The 20,932-nt window shown below is 42.4% G+C and overlaps 1 protein-coding gene across 3 annotated transcripts in view; it reads left to right on the top strand.

Annotated features, from left to right (window-relative positions):
* The window catches only part of RIN2 (Ras and Rab interactor 2), a 114,393-nt gene extending 93,667 nt beyond the window's left edge, over window positions 1–20,726 (top strand). For all 3 annotated transcript variants that reach the window (XM_069954164.1, XM_069954162.1, XM_069954163.1), the window contains exons 7-12: window positions 1,186–1,277; window positions 4,716–5,813; window positions 15,472–15,777; window positions 16,680–16,811; window positions 18,302–18,465; window positions 18,999–20,726. In XM_069954164.1, the coding sequence (XP_069810265.1) occupies window positions 1,186–1,277; window positions 4,716–5,813; window positions 15,472–15,777; window positions 16,680–16,811; window positions 18,302–18,465; window positions 18,999–19,340 (2,134 nt within the window). In that variant the 3' untranslated portion in view covers window positions 19,341–20,726. The remainder of the gene's footprint in view (window positions 1–1,185; window positions 1,278–4,715; window positions 5,814–15,471; window positions 15,778–16,679; window positions 16,812–18,301; window positions 18,466–18,998) is intronic.
* The last annotated feature ends 206 nt before the right edge of the window (window positions 20,727–20,932 follow it).

The raw sequence follows: 20,932 nt of genomic DNA on the forward strand, positions 1-20,932 counted from the left end.
AAGTGTTTTTGCTCCCCACAGTATTCCATAAACATATCATTCTGCCCTTTTCCCAACGCTGCCGGAACCGAAATGCCAGTGCATGCCCTAATCATCTCCTGCTTGGACTGCTGCAACATCCTTCCGTGTGGCCTTTCATCTAACACTCTTGCTCCCCTTAAGTCCATCCTAAGATCATGTTTACACCACATAAAAAATCAATAAACAATGGCCATTGTTGCAGATTACAGCTACGGTCGTTTATTAACAGTGGCACAAAACAACTGACATGTCTATTTTGTGTGGCCGCAATTCAGTGCTACGATTAATTGGAGTGCGGGCACAGCCGAATGCGCCTGCATTCCAATTAGGAGAAAGTGATGTTCACCCGGCTGTCCGGCCAGGTGATCATCACAGGGAGCGGCCATGTTTAGCAATAAAGTGGTGTTTTATGGCAGTGTCTGTGTACTTCCTGCACTATTTGTATAAAATGTGTAGATACTGTTATATGCTACATAATCAGGGACTATTTGGCAGTATGATGGTAGTAATATAGAAATAGGTGCATTACCCATTTTACACTATGTGCTGTTTGGCTCCTAAGTGTTCACCAAAACTGCTTTGTGTATTTAAGGCTAGTGTTGAGCGGAAATGTTGAACTCTTCGGGTTTGGAGAACATTGCCGAACGCGAACGATCACCATATGACTCCCCGAGCTGCAGAGGTTGGATGCCGCCCTAGAGAGTCCAGGAAAACATGGATACAGCCTATGGCTATGTTCCCACTTCAAGAACATATCAGGGAAGGCATCTGTCTTGTAACAAAGATGACCACCAATAATGATCATGATGATTATTAGTGGCCGTCTATTTAACAAGACTGTTGCGTTTGCCCGATTTGTTCCCGAAGTGAGAAGTGAGTGCAGCCTCTCTGCTTAACACTAACAAAGGCCTAAACATGTCTGCTTAGCTCTTTGGGCTTTTGGTTCTCCTTTATCTGCTGCTTCCACATTAACCATAGGTATGCCAACATCATGTTAGGATATGCCCAGTCTCTCTATAAATAACATACACACTCTCTGTAGAGACAGCATTAATAATCCTCTGGGGAGGGGAACGCAGACATATGTCACCAGATGTGATCCTTAGAAATTTGCAGAAGAAGAAAATGACTAAGAATACTGAATACATTTATCTTTGCCAACAGGGACGTCCTTCCCTTCACCTTGAAGTTGCCTCACGCCATAGCCACAGCCAAGTCAGGTGCTGAACTTGAAGATCTTTCTCAGTTGGGAATTGGTGAGTAAATGTGCTGGATTTCAAGGCCTTATATTGTACTGAGATACGGGGGGGACGTAGACCTCCAATAGTAGGGTACCCATAAAAGTCAGGGGTCATTACTGCACCATCATGCCCATCTCTAGAGGAGAACAGCACAAAATATATGGGACAGAGCACTGTGCACATGGAGTCCATTCTGTGTCCTTTTGGACGGTATATGTTGGTACACTGCAGAAGGTATTCCGCGTAGTAGCATCCTATGGTATTCATTATTTGTGAGCATCTATGAGTAATGGATGTAACCGTCACAGGCCCCCATTGGAGATAAGTGTTGGATGCTTTTCTGATGTATACATCAAACAGAGGCCATTACTAGGATGTGAACGGAGCCTGAGACCTGTGTGCCTCCAGCAGACACATTATTAAAGCCACAGATTGGAAGTTTGAGAGAGCTAATGTTTAACTAGGAAAAATACTTAATGGGTCACATGTAGTCAACAGATGTGGAACGCAAGGTTAGGATATTTGGGTAAATCAGTGCATAGATTAACCTTTCTCTGTAACTCTTACAGACTTGAATGGAGAGAGCCTTACCCATGAGCGGGCAGATCCTTATTCAGTCAGTGGCTAGATGGATCTGTCTTGACTGGTGGAACCAGGGGCAGGAGACCCCACACTGCGTTTTGCAATCTGTTTAACGGATCCGTTTTTTTTTTAACGGTCAAAAAAGAAGTGTCAACAGTACTTTATTGTTGTGGGTAAAAAAAATAACGCATCCGTTCTGATCCTTTTTTTTTTTTTTTTTATATAATGGAAGTCAATGGAAAAACGGATCAAAAACTGATGCATCCGCTTTTTGCAATCCGTTTTTTGCAAAAAAACGGATCAGTTAAACGGATGCTGAAAACACAGTGTGAACCTAGCCTAAGGGGGTGTGAGAAACAATATTCCCAGCTGTGACAAAACCAGGATTGAACTTTCTGGCCGCATCATGTCTGGAGGAAACCAGGTACTGCTCATCACTGGCCAGTAAAATAAAAAAATAAAATAAATAAAAAGTGCTTATCTTTATAAGGGTTAGATTTCTGATATTTAAACCCTATTGATAGCTGGCAGCAGATAGAACAAGCATGCAGGAGTAAATTTATTGTCTTTAACTAATCTGCATTAGAGTAAGTTAGAAGAAATATATAGCAATGAGCTTTAGCTGACTGATGACAGACTGTCATTGTATGGAAGAATTTCACCCATGTTTGAACACCTCCCATTTGCACAGCGCCACACATAGCTGTGTGGCTGTGCCTGGTACTGCAGCTTAAATAAATAGAGCTGCCTGTACCATGTCAAAAGAGTGCTAGATGTAGATGCGTTTTTGAAAGCTCATAAATCCGAGTTCCAGTTTTTATTTTTAAGAAAAGATAGCGGAACTTGATGGGTAACTATGACTATAGGTGATTATGACTGTGGGTGACAGCTCTAGCTGCTCGAGGTTTGATGACCATCCACAACATTCAGTTTCTGTACTTGCGATTGGATTTGCTTTTGGCCGTTTTCTGCAATACAGAATCTATCCATATTGAAGCTAACTTTAGAAACTTACAAAAAGCAGATTTTCTGTCAACCTACTTGGCCTGCATGTGATAAACACTTGTGCGCACTCGTCTTTCGTGCTCTCCCAGATCAGTCTTGGGCCTCCTACAAGTAGGCCAGACATATGTTAGTTTTCCTAGCAGAGTTTCCTGTTACTCATTGTTATAATCTTTAAAAGCACAGAGCAAGTCATTTTACTGACCGCGCACTGAGCTGAATTCCAAGTTTTGCAATCGGCGCACATGCAGCTGTGTGTTTACAGGCCCAGGAAGAGGGAAGAAAGCTGAGCAGCCCGTGACCTGATCTCAGGCTGTCTTAAGTGGCTGAAGAAAGAAGGGCTTTCAGATTTCTTCTTTTGCCTTGCCTGCCCTTTCTGCAGAATACTTTTCTGTTCTCTGCAAGAACAATACACTTGTCCTGAAATGTTACCCATAAAAGCCGTTCTTGAGCTCAGTCAGGTGTGTTTGCATTACCGCTATGATATTTATTCCTATCACTTTGGTAATGGGGTCTGTTTAATGTGATGTACAGCTGAATGTGTCTAAGGCCCCCTTCACACATCCATGGCTGTTTTTACGGTCAGGAAGACTTTCAGAAGGCTTCAGGAAACCATAGGAAACAGAGTAGAAAAAAAAGAAGCTATACTCACCTGTGCAGGTTGCAGTGGTGATGCTGTCTGGCTTCTCTCTCTCTCTCTGTCTTCCGCTTTGTGAGAACACGAGTAACACAATGCTAGGAGTGGAGAGAGCTGTGCAGAATTCCGGCTGCCCCCATAGGGTTTTATTGGACCTCCATGCCGGAATTCTGACCTCTTATAGGACATGGCCTATAATTTCCAGGCCTATTTTCCAGCACGGACATCCTGTGTCTAAATCAAAAGGGCAAAACTCGTATAGCCCTACATAGTCACTAGCTGACTACAATCCGGCCATTGAATAGCTGAAGAACATGTAATAGTCGGAATGCTACAGTCTAGTACAGACAGTATAGGTGCAGATGTTCTAAAAACGCCTTGACTTGACTCACACTATAGATGACCATATCTCTGCATCCTCAACTGGGTTTTTCCACTCCAACGTCTGCTTTTCTCTAGTTAATTTGTTGGTGTTATTACATTCATTGAGCTTAACGGAAAGAACACAGGGAATTTCCTGTGCCAGTCGGTAAAAAAAACAAACAACGTTTTTTGTTCTGATTTTTTGCAACAATGCTTTTCACGGTAGAAAGAATGTGTAATGTAAGCCTTCGGGCCACAATGTCATGTCACTTTACCTGTCGCCAAACATTGCATAGCTTGGTGTGTTCCAGGATGTTACTAAGAAAATAACTAATAAGCGACTTGTTTTGCATAATAATAATAAAAATAATATAGATAGATAGATAGATAGATAGATAGATAGATAGGAGATAGATAGATAGATAGATAGATAGATAGAATATTAGGAGACACATAGGATTCTGTGTCCACATTGTTGGGATATTGTGTATTACGATTTATTACCCGATCCTGATACTTCACTATATGGATTTATATTACAGGGACAATGTAATGGCTGCCATTTCCATTGTCTGCAATGTGAGTCTGTAGAAGTCAGTCCCCTCTAATAAATAATCCACTGAGTAGCATTCACTGACTTAGCAGAGTGCCAGAGTTGTTGTGCCCCCAGATGATGTATACTTTGTGGTTTGCAGTCTTGCAGTAGATCCCATTAGATTACCCTCCAGAGTGGTAAAGTTTCAGCTGAGACAATAGTTGTAAAACTTATTGATTCCACTAATGTAACACTAGCCATCTATCTGCACACATTTTCTGTTCACACAATGATAATCGTTCTGTGTTTCTTTCTTTTTTTTTTTTCTTTTAAGACTTTTGGACGTCTTCTGCAAACATCAGACCAAAATATCCTCCACCTTCTCCCAAGCCTCTCCCCCAAGGCAGTGTCAAGAGGCAGTCACATCATCTACCTCTTATAAATGGAGTGCATTCTCTCCGCACCAGAACGCCCTCAGAACTGGAATGTAGCCAGACCAACGGAGCTCTGTGTTTCATTAATCCTCTCTTCTTAAAAGTACACAGCCAGGACTCAGGGGGAAGCTTGAAGAGGGACAGCACAAGAACCCAAGAAGCAAATGGCATAGAGAGGGCGAAATCACCACCTCCCAGGCCTCCTCCCCCTTCTATTAGCAGTCATCGCACAAGCCTTCAGCTGTCCAGAGCTGTACACTCAGAGCCAAGCATGCCAGAAACACTTATTAATAGTAGACACGGGAACTTGGACTCTCCCAAAATTGCTACGCCTATCCCTCCTCCTCGCTTGAAGAAACAGGCTACCCTCAACAGGTGGCAAAGCACCGAGCAGACTCCATCACTTAATAGTTCCTGTACATCTTCCTTTGAATCTCAGCCCGAAGAATCTCCCCCTCACAAGCAAATTCAGAACATGAACGTGAGTCAGATCAGCAGTTCACCTGTGGTGGGCACAATCCGGATGCAACGTCTGAGTGATATGAGCATCTCAACGTCATCCTCGGACTCCTTTGAGTACGACCGTATGGTGCCCGCTTTTTACGAAGGTGACAGCTTGGAGTACTGTGAAGAAGAGAGTGATCAGGAAAGTATGGCACCACCAGTTAAGTCCAGGAAAAAAAGGGCAACGTCTTTGGGATTGTCCAAACTTGTGAAGACCCACCTGCGTAAAGTAAGCGGAGTGTTCAGCTCCTTGGTGACCCCAGAGAAGAAGATGGTGAAGAAGATAGCAGCCATGTCTCGGGACAAGTGTACTTATTTTGGGTGCCTCGTACAGGATTACATCAGTTTTCTGCAGGAGAATAAGGATTGCCACGTCTCCAGCACCGATATGTTGCACACTATCCGCCAATTTATGACACAGGTTAAGAATTACCTGGCGCAAAGCTCTGAACTGGACCCTCCGATCGAATCCCTGATCCCGGAAGATCAGATCGGTAAGAAAAACTTATTATTATTTCATGATCTATCCCAATCAATATTACATAGTTAGCTATCATATGGTTAACGTGACAATTTGCACAACATATCACATAGATTATTTGTCCTGAAAGCCATATACACCCTATGAAATATTGTAGCATAGCACAGAGCTTGTAAACTAAGGCTCGTCCCCAGATGTTCTTGTTTATCCACGAAAGGCACAAGTAATAGGAACGTCAGGATGTGGGGGGAGAAAAAAACATGAAAAAGGGTGCAGTAACAAAAACCACTTGCAGCGTGTCCTTATGCATCTGTCTGGATGTTCGGTCAGTGATTTGTTGTGTTACATAGTGATATTATATGGATTTCATGGCTTGCTGAAAAGAGTGTAATACGTGAGGGATGATGGAACAGAACTATTATATGATGCTTTTTTAGTGTTAAAATGTGTTTCAGCAATCAGGAGGTTAATGTATGCCAGGAGCGGCACCCCCCCTTGCTACCCTTAGGAATTTCTTCTGCGTGGTCCGTCCCCTTTTTCCTTGAATTCTGCCAGGAAGGAGGTATCTTGCCAAGCTGCTCATTGTTTTTAGTCCAGGTTTTCAAGTGGAAATTAAAACTCAGAAAAAAAACATTCCTGGCACAAGTGATGCTGATCAAAATGACTTTCTGCTAGTCTTCGCCTGTCGGCATACAGCTTAACCCTTTCTGTGCAGGACATGGCGCCACCGCAAAACAATCTCAGAATGTATGATAGGAGCTCAGAATGTCATTGGTGGCCTATAGTAGGGATTAGTAATAGGGATCAGGTGCCAGCTAGTCCTGAGAGGGTTAACTACCTTATCTGCATTTCTAAGAGTAATAGCCTCCGTTCAGGCTGTTCATTAGATCAATGATTGCTCCTTCTTGTTGTGGTACATACATACGTACATACATATAAGCATAACCCCCCTAGGCTTGTCATATGGGGGCCAACAGGTGACTAGTAGCGTTGAGTGGAGTTGCCAAACTGTTCAGGCTCAGCAACATTCTCCAAACCCAAAAGCTCGGCATTTGTCTTCCAGCATCTTGAGAAAGTTAGATGCCGTCCTAGAAAGTCCTAGAAAACATGGCATCTAACTGGGAGTCAAATGGGTTTGGAGTCAAATGCCGAGGTTCAGGTTCGGAGAAGGTTGCTGAACCCAAACAGTTCGGAATCTCAGCTCAACAATAGTGACTAGCATGGGTGTCCACATTACTGTAGTATGTTGTATATGAAATTGTATATGTGGATACAATATGGAACAATCCCCAAAGTTATCAATAACCCTTACAATCAATCAATTGCACATTTTTATCTTCAACTAGGCATTTTTCAATGGGTGGCCTCAGTTGCGTATAGGCCAAGGTTTGTATGAGTAAGGTGGCCAGTGATGCCATAGTGGCACTAGTAGTGGCATTTTCTCTCATGGAGCCTCAGCCTTATGCACACTGCTGGTCTTTATTCAATATGGTGCCTATTGGATGCCCAAAATGTAGCTCCCGGTGCCACAGCTTGTATAAGTCTACCTCTAAATGTTTCCTTTGCTGAATAATAATAATAATATATCAAGGAATTACATTTGCTATACTGACTCCATGTACAGTCCATATAGCACAATGAACAGCTTTGCAACTCTCCAACAAGTGAGAATGAAAGGATTTGGCTGATGGGGAAGATAGCACTCTGGTTGGGTTGGGCGCAGGGAACTGGCAGAACCATTAGTACCTGTAGGATTACACGTGGCAAATTTGTTGCATACATTTTTGCAACTATCAGCACCATTCATCTCGATGGAGTTATTTTGGCAGCAAGCACATGGATTTCTACAAGAGCCATTCAGATAAACAAGACAACAAATCTGCTGCATGTGAATGCGCCTGTAAAGGGAGTGTATCCAGTAGTAATTATATATATTGGAATGGCTATAAATAGATGGTAAAGTATTAAATTAAAACTCCACCTTTGGAACTATCTTAAAGGGAAATGTCAGTTAAAAAACAGGTCCCAAACTTCTTACATGGCTGCTATTTTATTTTTTTAATCTTTATTATACAAATCACAAATGCTACACTAAAACCACAAAATCTAAGTATCAATATTTCCTTACATGGCTTCTAGAGATGGTGGCTGCTGAAGTTGGATAAAGCTCTAAGGTTGTCTGGAAAACAAGGATACAGCCAATGACTATATCCATGATTTCCACATAGCCTTAGGGCTTTATCCAACTTCAGCAGCAACCGCTAATCAAATGCCGAACGATCGGGTTCGGATGGACTCCAGCATGCTCGAGGTTCGCTCATCTCTAATGGCTACCATACATACCTTAAGTAGCTACTATCCATACCTTACGTGGCTACTATCCATACCTTACACGACTACTATCCATACCTTACACGACTACTATCCATACCTTACACGACTATTATCCATACCTTACACGACTACTATCCATACCTTACACAACTACTATCCATATCTTACGTAGCTACTATTCATACCTTACACAACTACTATCCATACCTTACGTGGCTACTATCCATACCTTACGTGGCTACTATCCATACCTTATGTGGCTACAATCCATACCTTACGTGGCTACTATCCATACCTTACGTGGCTACTATCCATACCTTATGTGGCTACAATCCATACCTTACGTGGCTACTATCCATACCTTACGTGACTACTATCCATACCTTACACGACTACTATCCATACCTTACATAGCTACTATCCATACCTTACACGACTACTATCCATACCTTACACGACTACTATCCATACCTTACGTGGCTACTATCCATACCTTACACGACTACTATCCATACCTTACACGACTACTATCCATACCTTACACAACTACTATTCATACCTTACGTGGCTACTATCCATACCTTACACGACTACTATCCATACCTTACACGACTACTATCCATACCTTACGTAGCTACTATTCATACCTTACACGACTACTATTCATACCTTACGTAGCTACTATCCATACCTTACACGACTACTATCCATACCTTACACGACTACTATCCATACCTTACGTGGCTACTATCCATACCTTACGTGGCTACTATCCATACCTTACGTGGCTACTATCCATACCTTACGTGGCTACTATCCTTACCTTACACGACTACTATCCATACCTTACGTGGCTACTATCCATACCTTACACAACTTACTATCCATACCTTACACGACTACTATCCATACCTTACACGACTTACTATCCATACCTTACATGGCTACTATTCATACTTTTATTGTAGTTATCCATGGCTGCATTTGCCAGCCTCAGAGCGGGGAGAAGCGGTGTACAACGGTGCATTAACATAGTATTTTTTAAATGATTGCAGCTTTGGACCACTACATAAAAAGTTCGGATAGTCTTACTGCTTGCATAGCCATGTATCCTTGTAAGCATTTTCCCTTTATTAGTTATAACCAGCAACTACAGTATTAGTAACTATTATTATGCTGTTTTTGACCTCCCTCTCCTTACATTTGGAAGTGTTCCAATAATCCCTGCGAGGAATCGGTATCCCGTTCAGTCTTCTAGAGGCGATAGCAGAAGTTGTAAGATAACGCCCCAACATGTTTGTGTAAAGATAGAATTTCCCATAACAGCCGTAAATCACAGGTGTGACGCGACCTCTTAATATATTCCAGTCATTGATAAAAATAACTTTACATACTGCCAGAACTTGTCGCCTCCAATGCTTCACTAACCATTGTCAACAAAGCATAGATTATGTCTGCCTCTCCACTCATGTGTTGCCTAATTCCTCCACCCACAAGTCCTAGAAACCAGACAGGTTGTTATGGCCGCAGGGCTCAGCCCACTGAGTATGGGAAGTCCGGAAAGTCATCCTGCTAAGAACTTACACAACACTTTCTATTCTGTGGATGGTTGAGGATTATATTGCTACTACTGGTTATTGTATAATATTGTTTCTGTTAGCTTTTTTGAAGAGTTACTGGTGATATTTCTCTGGAATATACATGGTGTTCAGGCATCTTTAAAAGGCAACATAACAATCCTTTGCATACAGTGTATGGAGGCCACACATGGTACTTAATGCATGGTACATGTTGTGCATCAAAGAAAACATGGATGTCCTTGTATTATTATTGCTGGCCATACACTTCAGATAGACGAATACTAGGGTAGCCATCATCTGTACATATTCCCGAACCTCTGGTGGCGGCTCATCTACCCTGAGAACAACATCCTCCTGCCTCATACTTCTCTCCGTTGGCATCTGCCACCTAGTAAGAATTAACAGGCTCTTTCCAGTCTGACACAGTGCTCTCTGCTGCCATCTCTGTCCACAGAAGGAGAGGTTTTCTACAGGGATTTGCACCTGTTCTGGACAGTTCCTGCCATGGACAGAGGAGGCAGCAGAGAGCACCGTGTCAGACTGAAAAGAATACACAACTTCCTGCAGGACATACAGCAGCTGATAACTATGGAAAGACTTAAGTTTTTTAAATAGAAGTAAATTACAAATCTATATAAGTTTCTCTGAGGTCTGTTGATTTGTAAGAAAAAGATTTTTGCTGGAGTATCCCTTTAACCTTGGTGGGACCAGCCGAGTATCTTGTGTATTGTGGGTTTCCAACTCACCCCAACAAGAGATGTCAGGGGATAGAAAGATTGGGCAGGTTGGTTCTCTACTGCTCAATCTTTTTGTTCTTGGGAAGACATGTGGCCACCTGCGGAGTACAGAGGCTTCTTTCTCCCCTCCCTCCATGCAGAACACATGTACTCTTGGCTCAGCCGGGGGAGCATATGTATCGGGAGAGATAGCTGTCGATGAATGGATGCTGAGCCAAAAACATATGTCTTATGTGTATAGCCGACACATGTCCGCCTACGACTGGTAGTTGTCTACTTTCTAATCAGAACATTCGGATAAGAGTTTACAGAACAATGGGATTTCTTGGTCTCGTTTGTTTTTATTAGTGTATAATTGTAAATTTTAGCTTTTTTGTTTTACATTTATTACATGTTGGAGAAATTGTTTTTATTCAATATATAATAAGGCTCAGCACTATAAATGAAGTTTCAAAGTGGTTCCCAAGTTTAGGTTGGGACTTGTGGTGCAGAGCGTACAGTCCCACCGGCCTTTATTTTATATTACGTGACGTCATCTGGTATAATCCAATCCTTAATGTAGCCAGGAGTCAAATCAAATGTTTGCTCTACTGCTGAGACCGGCTACACATCATCTGTGTCTGCACAACAAGGCTGCATTGCTCAATCATCCAGACAGAAACTTGTGACTAATGCTTGAAACTCTATGTGGTTTTGGCATCACACTGGGATAATAGGAAGCCATTGTGCTAGTCAGCACTGCAGGAGCTGGAGGAGGCTGACATGACAATAACCTGCAGTTACTATCTAGAATCTGAGACCCTCCGCTGCCGGCCTTACGTAGATCAGGTTGAATGTGGTGAATGAAGTAATTCTCTATACCTGGTGGGAACAAAGGAAAGTTTTTCTGTAGTGTGGATGACATAAAAGCAACGCTATCGGAGATCTTTATTATAGTTCAGTGACGCAATGCCATGTATCCGAAAACAGGGCCGGCTCCAGGTTTTTGCTGGCCCTTTGGCGACAGCGCTTCATCCATACATCCACTATGCATAATCACTTGTGACACCACTAACATACACAAACACACATTACTGACACACACACTTACAGACTGACACACACAAACACATTACTGACTGACACACACACATAATGCGCAGCACTTACAGCTCAGTCTTCTCCCTCTTCCTCTTTGCCTGGCCGATCTCCACACTGTAGTATTGAGGACCTGCGGGTCATGTGATCAGGTCCTACACTACAGTGAGCAGGCTGACCATCAGAGCTCTGGGTCCCCCTTCTGCTCTGGGCCCCTGGAGGTGCAGGGCCTAAAGCACTTGCCCAGGTAAGCCCTGTGCTGACATCAGCCCTACCCCAATATATCAGCCTTGCTTTATCAAAAGTCAAGGTTTAGGCAACGTCCAGGATAAAGTGTTGAAGGGGTTATCCAGCGCTACAAAAACATGGCCACTTTTCCCCCTCTTGTCTCCAGGTCAGGTGTCGTTTGCAATTAAGCTCCATTTACTTCAATGGAACTGAGTTTGAATCCCCAACCAATCTGGAAATAAGAGAGGGGGAAAAGTGGCCATGTTTTTATAGTGCTGGATCACTTGAACGCTGATGGATTCCACTGAGTAACCTATAATGGGGTCTATCAGGTTTCCATTGTGGTTTGGCTACATATTACAACACTAATAGCCCAATGCACTGCACTATTGTTACCGTCAAACATACATGGACCTATAATGGAAAAAACATAAGGCAAGTCCATCCAGAGCCTTACAGCGTCTTTGTAGTGTGTCTCGTACATTGTAATCTTCTGATCCTGGGCTGGAACGTCTTCAGAATAAAGAGATCACAATGACCATCATTATTTATGGAGTGGTAGAACAAGAGTGAAAAGACTGCTTACACTGGAGTTATACTCAGTGTATACAATGCTAATGCTGCTGGATAAAGGCTCTCAGTGTTGGGTGACATCATTGTTATTCTGTTGCTGTGCAAGATATTGTAATTCCTCCTTGTGTATAATACACAGAGAGGGGACGCCAGCTGAGTGGGCTCCGGGCCTGAATGTCGCTGGACATGATAAATATACATGTCGTTTTCTGAAAGGACAGGCATGTTATACATATTAAAACACGCTAATATTCAGACTCCCATCCACCTACTGCGTCTTTATGTCCTGATTTCTGTTGGGCACCATTGATCATCAGGATTCCAGGTCTGGAGCCGTCAGCATGTACTCTCAGGGGCCATATTGCTGCAGGTGGACCGATATGGTGGTCTTTATATGATTAAAAACCATGGCTGCTTTCTTCCAGAAACGTCACCACTGAAGTTCTCAGCTTGTGTGTGATTGTACAGCGCAGCCCTATTCACTTTAATGGAACCAGGCAACTGCTGGGCAAGAGTGGAGCCTTTTCTAAAAGAAGCAGCCATGTTTTTTTATTCACAGCACATTGTAGGGCTTGGATAGCTGGTGTACTGCCTGACTTGTTGCTATTCGGCCCATAGTCTTTCACAAGGCAAACAATTATGACTACATTGAGTTCATTCCTTGAACATATGCACTTTATGTGCAAGATGGTTGACTGCATGATAGATGTCTATGGGCCGATCGGTAGCACATCAGCCTATACATCGGCATCCCTTGTTTCACATTTCAACGACACACATCCAGACAGATGCCCAAAATATGATGTGGATGGGACCTAATCCTGGACAAACCCTTTAAACGAAGAATCCCATGAATGCAAAGACCTCATGTATGTGATGTGTGGGGGAGCAAACCCATTCTGAATATGTCCTGAGTATGTTCAGCTTCATCAGGGCACAATCAGCTTGGTGAACTTGGTGACCAGTGTCTGGCACTATATTAGGAGAAATGTATAGGAAGGACAGTATGAATGGCTGTATAAAGAAAATCCGGCTCATGAATCACTTGTCCTTTTGTAGATATTGACCCAGTTTCCCGCATAGGAGGTGCTAAAAGATCAAGGGCCATGAGCAATTTTAAACAATCTTAAATGAAATTTCTGATGTAACAAAGCCGCCCATTATATGCAGTGTGTGAATCGGACACGCATTTCTTAGGCTGAATCACATCGATCATATACGGTCACTTATTCCCAGCAGTTCTTAGGAAATCAGTAATGTCCACATTGTATATCTGGGTTTATTTTTGGGTCTTTTCATAGATGACAAGTGCATGCTTCACCAGGAATGCAGAGCACTGAACGCTTTATAGTTACTGTCATTCAGCCGGGCTTATCTGTGACGGACACGTAGCGCGGCTCGGTATAAAACCTATTTATAGTGCTGGTATTGAATAAGCCCAACACATGAGCAGGGGTCAAGCCAGTGCTATGTCTTTATGGAGGGTAATTCATTCGCTTCACAATATAGATTTCCTCATTTCTGATATGAACATCAACAATGGTTCCATAATACCGAATGGTGATTCTGTCAAACGGAAGAAATCATGGTACAGCGTTTTATAATGTATTTATGCTATGGAGGTGGTCTTACCATATAGGTGACAGATATGGTCGTACCATAGGTGGCAGAGGTGGTTATACCATAGGTGGCAGAGGTGGTTATACCATAAATGGCAGAGGTGGTTATACCATAAATGGCAGAGGTGGTTATACCATAGGTGGCAGTGGTGGTCATACCATAGGTGACAGAGGTGGTCATACCATAGGTGACAGTGGTGGTCATACCATAGGTGGGAGTGGTGGTCATACCATAGGTGGCAGAGGTGGTTATACCATAAATGGCAGAGGTGGTTATACCATAAATGGCAGAGGTGGTTATACCATATAAGTGGTAGAAGTGGTCATACATATAGAATACAGAGGTGGTTATACCATAGGTGGCAGTGGTGGTCATACCATAGGTGGAAGTGGTGGTCATACCATATAAGTGGTAGAAGTGGTCATACATATAGAATACAGAGGTGGTTATACCATAGGTGGGAGTGGTGGTCATACCATAGGTGGGAGTGGTGGTCATACCATAGGTGACAGAGGTGGTCATACCATAGGTGGGAGTGGTGGTCATACCATAGGTGACAGAGGTGGTCATACCATAGGTGGCAGTGGTGGTCATACCATAGGTGGCAGTGGTGGTCATACCATAGGTGACAGAGGTGGTCATACCATAGGTGGCAGTGGTGGTCATACCATAAGTGACTGAGGTGGTCATACCATAGGTGGCAGTGGTGGTCATACCATATAAGTGGCAGAAGTGGTCATACATATAGGTGACAGAGGTGGTCATATGATAGGTGGCAGTCTGTCAGAGGTGGTCATATGATAGGTGGAAGTGATGGTAACATTATAGATGACAGCGGTGGTCATACCATTTAGCAGTGGGCTGCATTATCAGCTGTCTTTCGTCCATGGGTAAAAATAATACACATGAAAGGCTGACTGATATTACTATCAGTTTTACCAGAAACAAGCAGGAGATATGAGGGCAGTGCTGGCATTCCTCCTAAAGGATATCACTATTGGAAGAGAGCCATGGTGTTACTTGATGTAAGGGATGGTGAGGAGTAGCTGGAGATTCCTATATACAGTAGGATACATTTGCGAGCAGCATATCCTACATATAGCAGAGGTTGCTAGGAGGCTGGACATCTACATAGAACACAATGATGTGGATGACAACAGTGGCTTGGTATTTTTCTTTTTAGATATAACACCCATAATGTGTAAAGGACCATTCCAGGCAAATTCTTTACTTCCCAGCTAAAATATACTATGAAACAGTCTGGCCATTCGTCCTCTTCTCAGATGGCTCTCATTTTGTGGAGATATACAGGCAATGAGTTCCAGCACAGCACTAGCTTATTGGGACAGGATGATATAGTGATTAGACTGTATAGATATAAGGAATAATCATTTACAACCGTATGACTGATATGCCAAAAAGTAAGAATGACGGCCTGGTAATTCCCATGGACTTCTTCGATGCGTTTAGCCTTGTTTCTATGTCTGTTCTCCTCATTGACCTCCTTCGATTATTATTTCAGATGCAGTCCTGGAGAAAGCCATGCACAAATGTATCCTAAAGCCCCTTAAAGGCTACATAGAGAACATGCTAAAGAACTTCCGTATAGCAGATGGATCCTGGAGCCAGCTGAAGGAAAACCTCTTGCTGGTAAAAAAGCGGACTCCTCAGGAACTTGGGGTCCTGACCCCGACACCCGAGGCAGTAGATGTGGAGAAGATCAAAGTCAAGTTCTATACCATGCAGAAAATGTATTCTCCTGAGAAGAAAGTGATGCTGTTACTGAGAATCTGCAAGCTGATTTATACGTGTATGGAGAATAACTCAGGTACTGCATCTTCTTTCTGGCTGAGCTGGTTAGGACCGGCACAGGAAGGAACTTCTTCCGACCTAAGCATCCCACTTCATCATGTCTCACTTCCCTTATTTTATGGCAGATACTGTTACAGTCATATTTATACCACCAAGATGTTCTGTACACAATGAAACAGTTTATAGGTATCCCAACTCATGCAAACAGTCTGTGTTATTGTGCCTAAGTATGGCCACATGTTAAAGGGCAATTTTTTTTCTTTCCATTTTAATCAACTGGTGTCAGAAAATTATATAGATTTGTAGTTTACTTCTATTTAAAAATCAAGTCTTCCCATACTTATTAGCTGATGTATGTCCTGCAGGAAGTGGTGTTTTCTTTCCAGTCTGACACAGTGCTCTCTGCTGCCACTTCTGTCCATGCCAGTAATTGTCCAGAACAGGATTTTTTTAATAGGGATTTACTCCTCCTCTGGACAGTGAAGTGGCAGCAGAGAGCACTGTGTCTGACTGGAAAAGATACACCACTTCCTGCATGGCACACAGCAACTCAAATACTAAAAGACTTGAGATTGTTAAGTAAATTACAAATCTATATAACTTTCTGACAACAGTTCATTGGACAGAAAAAAAATCAGAGGAGTACCCCTTTAAGGACATATACCTCCATGATATGGTATTTGAGAATAGCCCTTGTGATATTGCATTTATATAGGGGTGCTGTATGTCCCAAATAGCTTCTTTGGATGCCATTGTAAGGAACCATAATACAGTCTTGTACATGAGAACTAATGTGTAGGAGAATGGTGTATTTCCTAGGAGCTCTCGCCTTTGTTCCTCCCATTAGTATTCTTCATCATTATATCTATGGATCGGATTGTGTGCCAATAGTAACCAGGACTTTTATGTCTCTGCCAGGGAGGATGTATGGCGCAGATGACTTCCTGCCAGTACTTACTTATGTCATTGCTCAATGCGACATGCTGGAAATTGACACTGAAATTGAATATATGATGGAATTGCTCGACCCAGCACTGCTCCAAGGAGAAGGTAACATATGGCTGCTTTTACACGGGTAGACAAATATTAATAGTAGTAATGTACCTACAATATATTTTAATAATTCTCCATAATGTCAGGTCCTTTCTGCAAGGATGAGGTCAGGTTTTATAATGTTGTATCTGGCCCTTTACCAGCCGTGAAGTCATTTTACATTGTTACATCCAAGCCCTGGGTAATGTGTAAATGATGGAGATACTTTATGTACCCACTTATTAGGCGGGTGGTTCAGTAATAGTAATAATAATAATAATACTGTTATTAAGCTTTACTCCTTTGCTAAAGGGGAAGAATAAGCAATTTATTTTTTTTTTTTGCTACAACATGATTTTTCCATTACAGAATCCCTCTGTTATTATGGTTAAGTTAGCCTAAATTGTTCCATGCTGCCGAGTGAGCTGTATGTGTCAGATAATCCCCGGGAGCCTCCCCTAGCTTCCTGGACCAGTCTATGCAAACCCTGCAAATAGAAATACAGAAAACATTCCTGTTCTGGCGTCGAGAGATAACACTGTGACATCAGACGGCTGTATGGATTTTACATGTGTGTGTGTGTATATATATATATATATATATATATATATAAATATATTACACATACATATAATATTTTCTAAGTGGAAACATGTAGCAGACCAAAATAAACAAGCTACAGAATAAAACAAATACAGCCTTCCTCTGACTACAGTCCACGCGTTTAAACCTAGCGGCGTCACCCTGCTTTTTAGTAATGTGTTGGTACCACCCCTGGGACCTCCAGTAATAGGTGCAGATTAGAGATATGCGAACCGGGTTTGGGTTTGAGTCCATCCCAACCCGATCGTTTGGCATTTGATTAGCTGGGGCTGCTGAACTTGGATAAAGCTCTAAGGTTGTCTGGAAAACATGGATACAGCCAATGACTATATCCATAATTCCACATAGCCTTAGGGCTTTATCCAACTTCAGCAGCCACCACTAATCAAATGTCGAACGATCGGGTTCGGATCGACTCGAGCATGCTCCAGGTTCACTCATCTCAGTGCAGATGGGTTATTGGGGGCCTATACTGTTGATAGCCTATCCTAAGAATAGATAAAATCTCAGAAAATGTGCAGTTTCACCTATAGCATCTTCCTCTCTAAGGGACCTGTCCTGTCCAGCACTACACAGACAACACAATAAAATGAATGAGCATTATGTAATATGTATAGGGTACATGTCATAATGTTTCCTGCCGCGATCGGTGTGCAGTTGTTCCTGATGCTAGAACATTGGTAACTATAGATTCAACCACGCCGGGTTGGTTTTGTGCATGAGCCCCATTCTTATTCTATAGGGCTTGTGCACCGACCTGGCATGATCATATCTATAGACACCTGAACTTATGGTGGCAGGAGCAAACCCATAAAACCATAATAAGTGAAATGTTAAAGCCATTTTAACCTATCATGTATGTATATGTATGGCTCTAAGATAGCATTGCATTTATTTACTACCAGGAGGCTATTACTTGACAAGTGCCTATGGCGCACTATCCCTGATAAAGAACTTCCAAGAGGAACAAGCAGCACGATTACTAAATTCTGAAACCAGAGATACCTTAAAACAATGGCACAAGAGGAGGACTGCAAATAGGACCATTCCATCCATTGATGACTTTCAGGTATGACATAGAACACATGGCAGGCCAGAATTATCATGTATGGTGTCATACATTTTCTTAAAGGGGTTATCCAGTGCTACAAAAACATGGCCACTTTCTTTCAGAGACAACACGACTCTTGTCTCCAGTTCAGGTGCGGTTTGCAATTAAGCTCCATTCACTTCAATGGAACTGAGCAGCAAAACCCCGCCCAAGCTGGAGACAAGAGTGAGGCTGTTTTTGGAATAAAGTGGCCATTTTTTTGTAACGCTGGATAACCCCTTTAAAGGGAACCAATTATTCCTTTAATTTTGCCTGAACCAGGAGTCATCAGGACAACCCACTAGCCTTGATTGATAGATTTCTCACTATACCCAAACAGGAAGAAATTGATCCATCAAGGCTGGTGGGGAGGAAGAAGACGCCAGGGAAGCTTTCGTGATCTTACAATGCTTCCACGTTACACATCTAAAACTATGTATTGTCGATGGCCAAAGTCAGCTGTCCCACTTATAACTTCTTGTAATTGACATTGTACATGTGCTTTCATACAGAACTACCTGAGGGTGGCGCTGCAGGAGGTGGAAAGTGGGTGTACCGGCAAGACGCTTATAGTCAGACCCTATAACACTACAGATGATGTATGCCAGATGTGTGCACAGAGGTTTAACGTGAAGGATCCAGAGAACTACGGCCTCTTCCTTTATATAGACGAAACCTGGCAGCAGCTGAGCGAAGACACCTACCCACAGAAGATCAAAGCCGAGCTTCACAGTCGACCAAACCTCCAAGTCTTTCATTTTGTATATAAGCGCATCAATAATGACCCTCAGGGGCTCATCAGCTATGACAATGATGAGGACAATGACGACGACGACGATGATGCAGATTTTTAGCTGTATTTTTGTCCCTCTGTGGCTAGCTTTGCACTCAGAATATTATCTGTCAACTCCAGAAATGGAGTCTTGCTCTGTTGGGCATAGTCTGCTACCGAACACTGATATGGTGGATACGAGTAGCTGAAATAGTGTCAAGTGAGGATCTCCATGGATCAGCTTCTAAGGTTTCCTGGATCAAGCAGGTCAATGGGACTCTTTGTCAAGTGTCTGAAGCAGTGGACTGGTGTACTGACAGGCAACATTGGAGACTGTACACTATGTGACTGAAAGAGGAGGATGTTGCCATTGTCCATGGACAGTACTGGATGACAGACGCATTGTGCCTGTGTATATTTTTCATTTTTTATTAAACGGGTTTTTTTTCATAGTCATGGAAAAGAATGAATAGAGAGGGAACGGTCTTATTCGTAGAATTAGTCAGCACTGAACTTTGGCTTTGTCCATTAAATTACACATCGATATCATGGAACATCGAACAAGGCCGTGTCCTCAGCAGTACTGTTATTTTGTATTATAAGTCTTTTGTATGATGTAAATATTATGTATTTTTTTATTTGATAAGTAGCTGTGTGACTTCTTTTTACTTCTATTTTCCAATGTACACATCAATGAGATTGGATCCATTCGACATCACTGGTGATGTCACCAGACCGTACAAGCTATTATATAGGTTTGTATAGAGAAACTTCCTTCCATTATATGCCTTCCTGAATTACAGAGATGGTAAACGGCGAGTCTTTATCCAGTTTAGCACCACGGCACATGTTTAGAAAGCACTTCCCAAGCATCCAAGGAGGATATCATTCATCACCATTACAGGGCGGTAGTCCTTATGTTAGTATGTCAACGTGTTTTCAGATTATAGAACGTGAAATGATTTAATATTATATTCTGACTCTTTTGTAAATTTAGTTGTCATATTTTAATTAGGGTTATGAATATGGGGAAATGGCCACTTGCATATGTAGGTTGTATCTGCTATAATTTATAGGTGCCCTTTTTTATTATGTAATGGTAAATGTGCCCTAATAATACCGAAATAGCGTGCACCATTGAGCCCAATCAGCGAGCTCCTTGATTGCTGGCAAAGCTTGAGCCACATATGCCATAAATAGTGTTGAGCGGAGCTGTCAAACTGTTCGGCTTTGGCAACGTTCTCCAAACCCAAATGCTTGCCATTGGATTTGAATCAAATGCCAAGCGTTCAGGGTCAGAGAATGTTGCCAGACCTGAACAGTTTGACCGGTCCACGTAACACTAGCCATAGGCCATCCTGCACAGCCTAGGAAAAAAGTCTTTTAGACTTCTGTGTCCAATGATATTATAAAAGTTTATTCTCGGCACTCACCATAATACTTCATAATTTTTATTGTAGAAAAAAGTCCCCCACAAAATACAACGGCAACAGGACGTTTTGGCGTCAAGCCTTCCTCAACTGTTGAGGAAGGCTTGACACCGAAACGTCCTGTTGCCGTTGTATTTTGTGATGGACTTTTTTCTACAATAAAAATTATGAAGCATTATGGGGAGTGCCGAGATTGAACTTTTATAATATCCTTCACAGCCTAGAGAGATCACAGGACACTCTT

Source organism: Dendropsophus ebraccatus, chromosome 15 (genome assembly GCF_027789765.1).
Source record: "Dendropsophus ebraccatus isolate aDenEbr1 chromosome 15, aDenEbr1.pat, whole genome shotgun sequence".
Taxonomy (NCBI): Eukaryota; Metazoa; Chordata; class Amphibia; order Anura; family Hylidae; genus Dendropsophus; species Dendropsophus ebraccatus.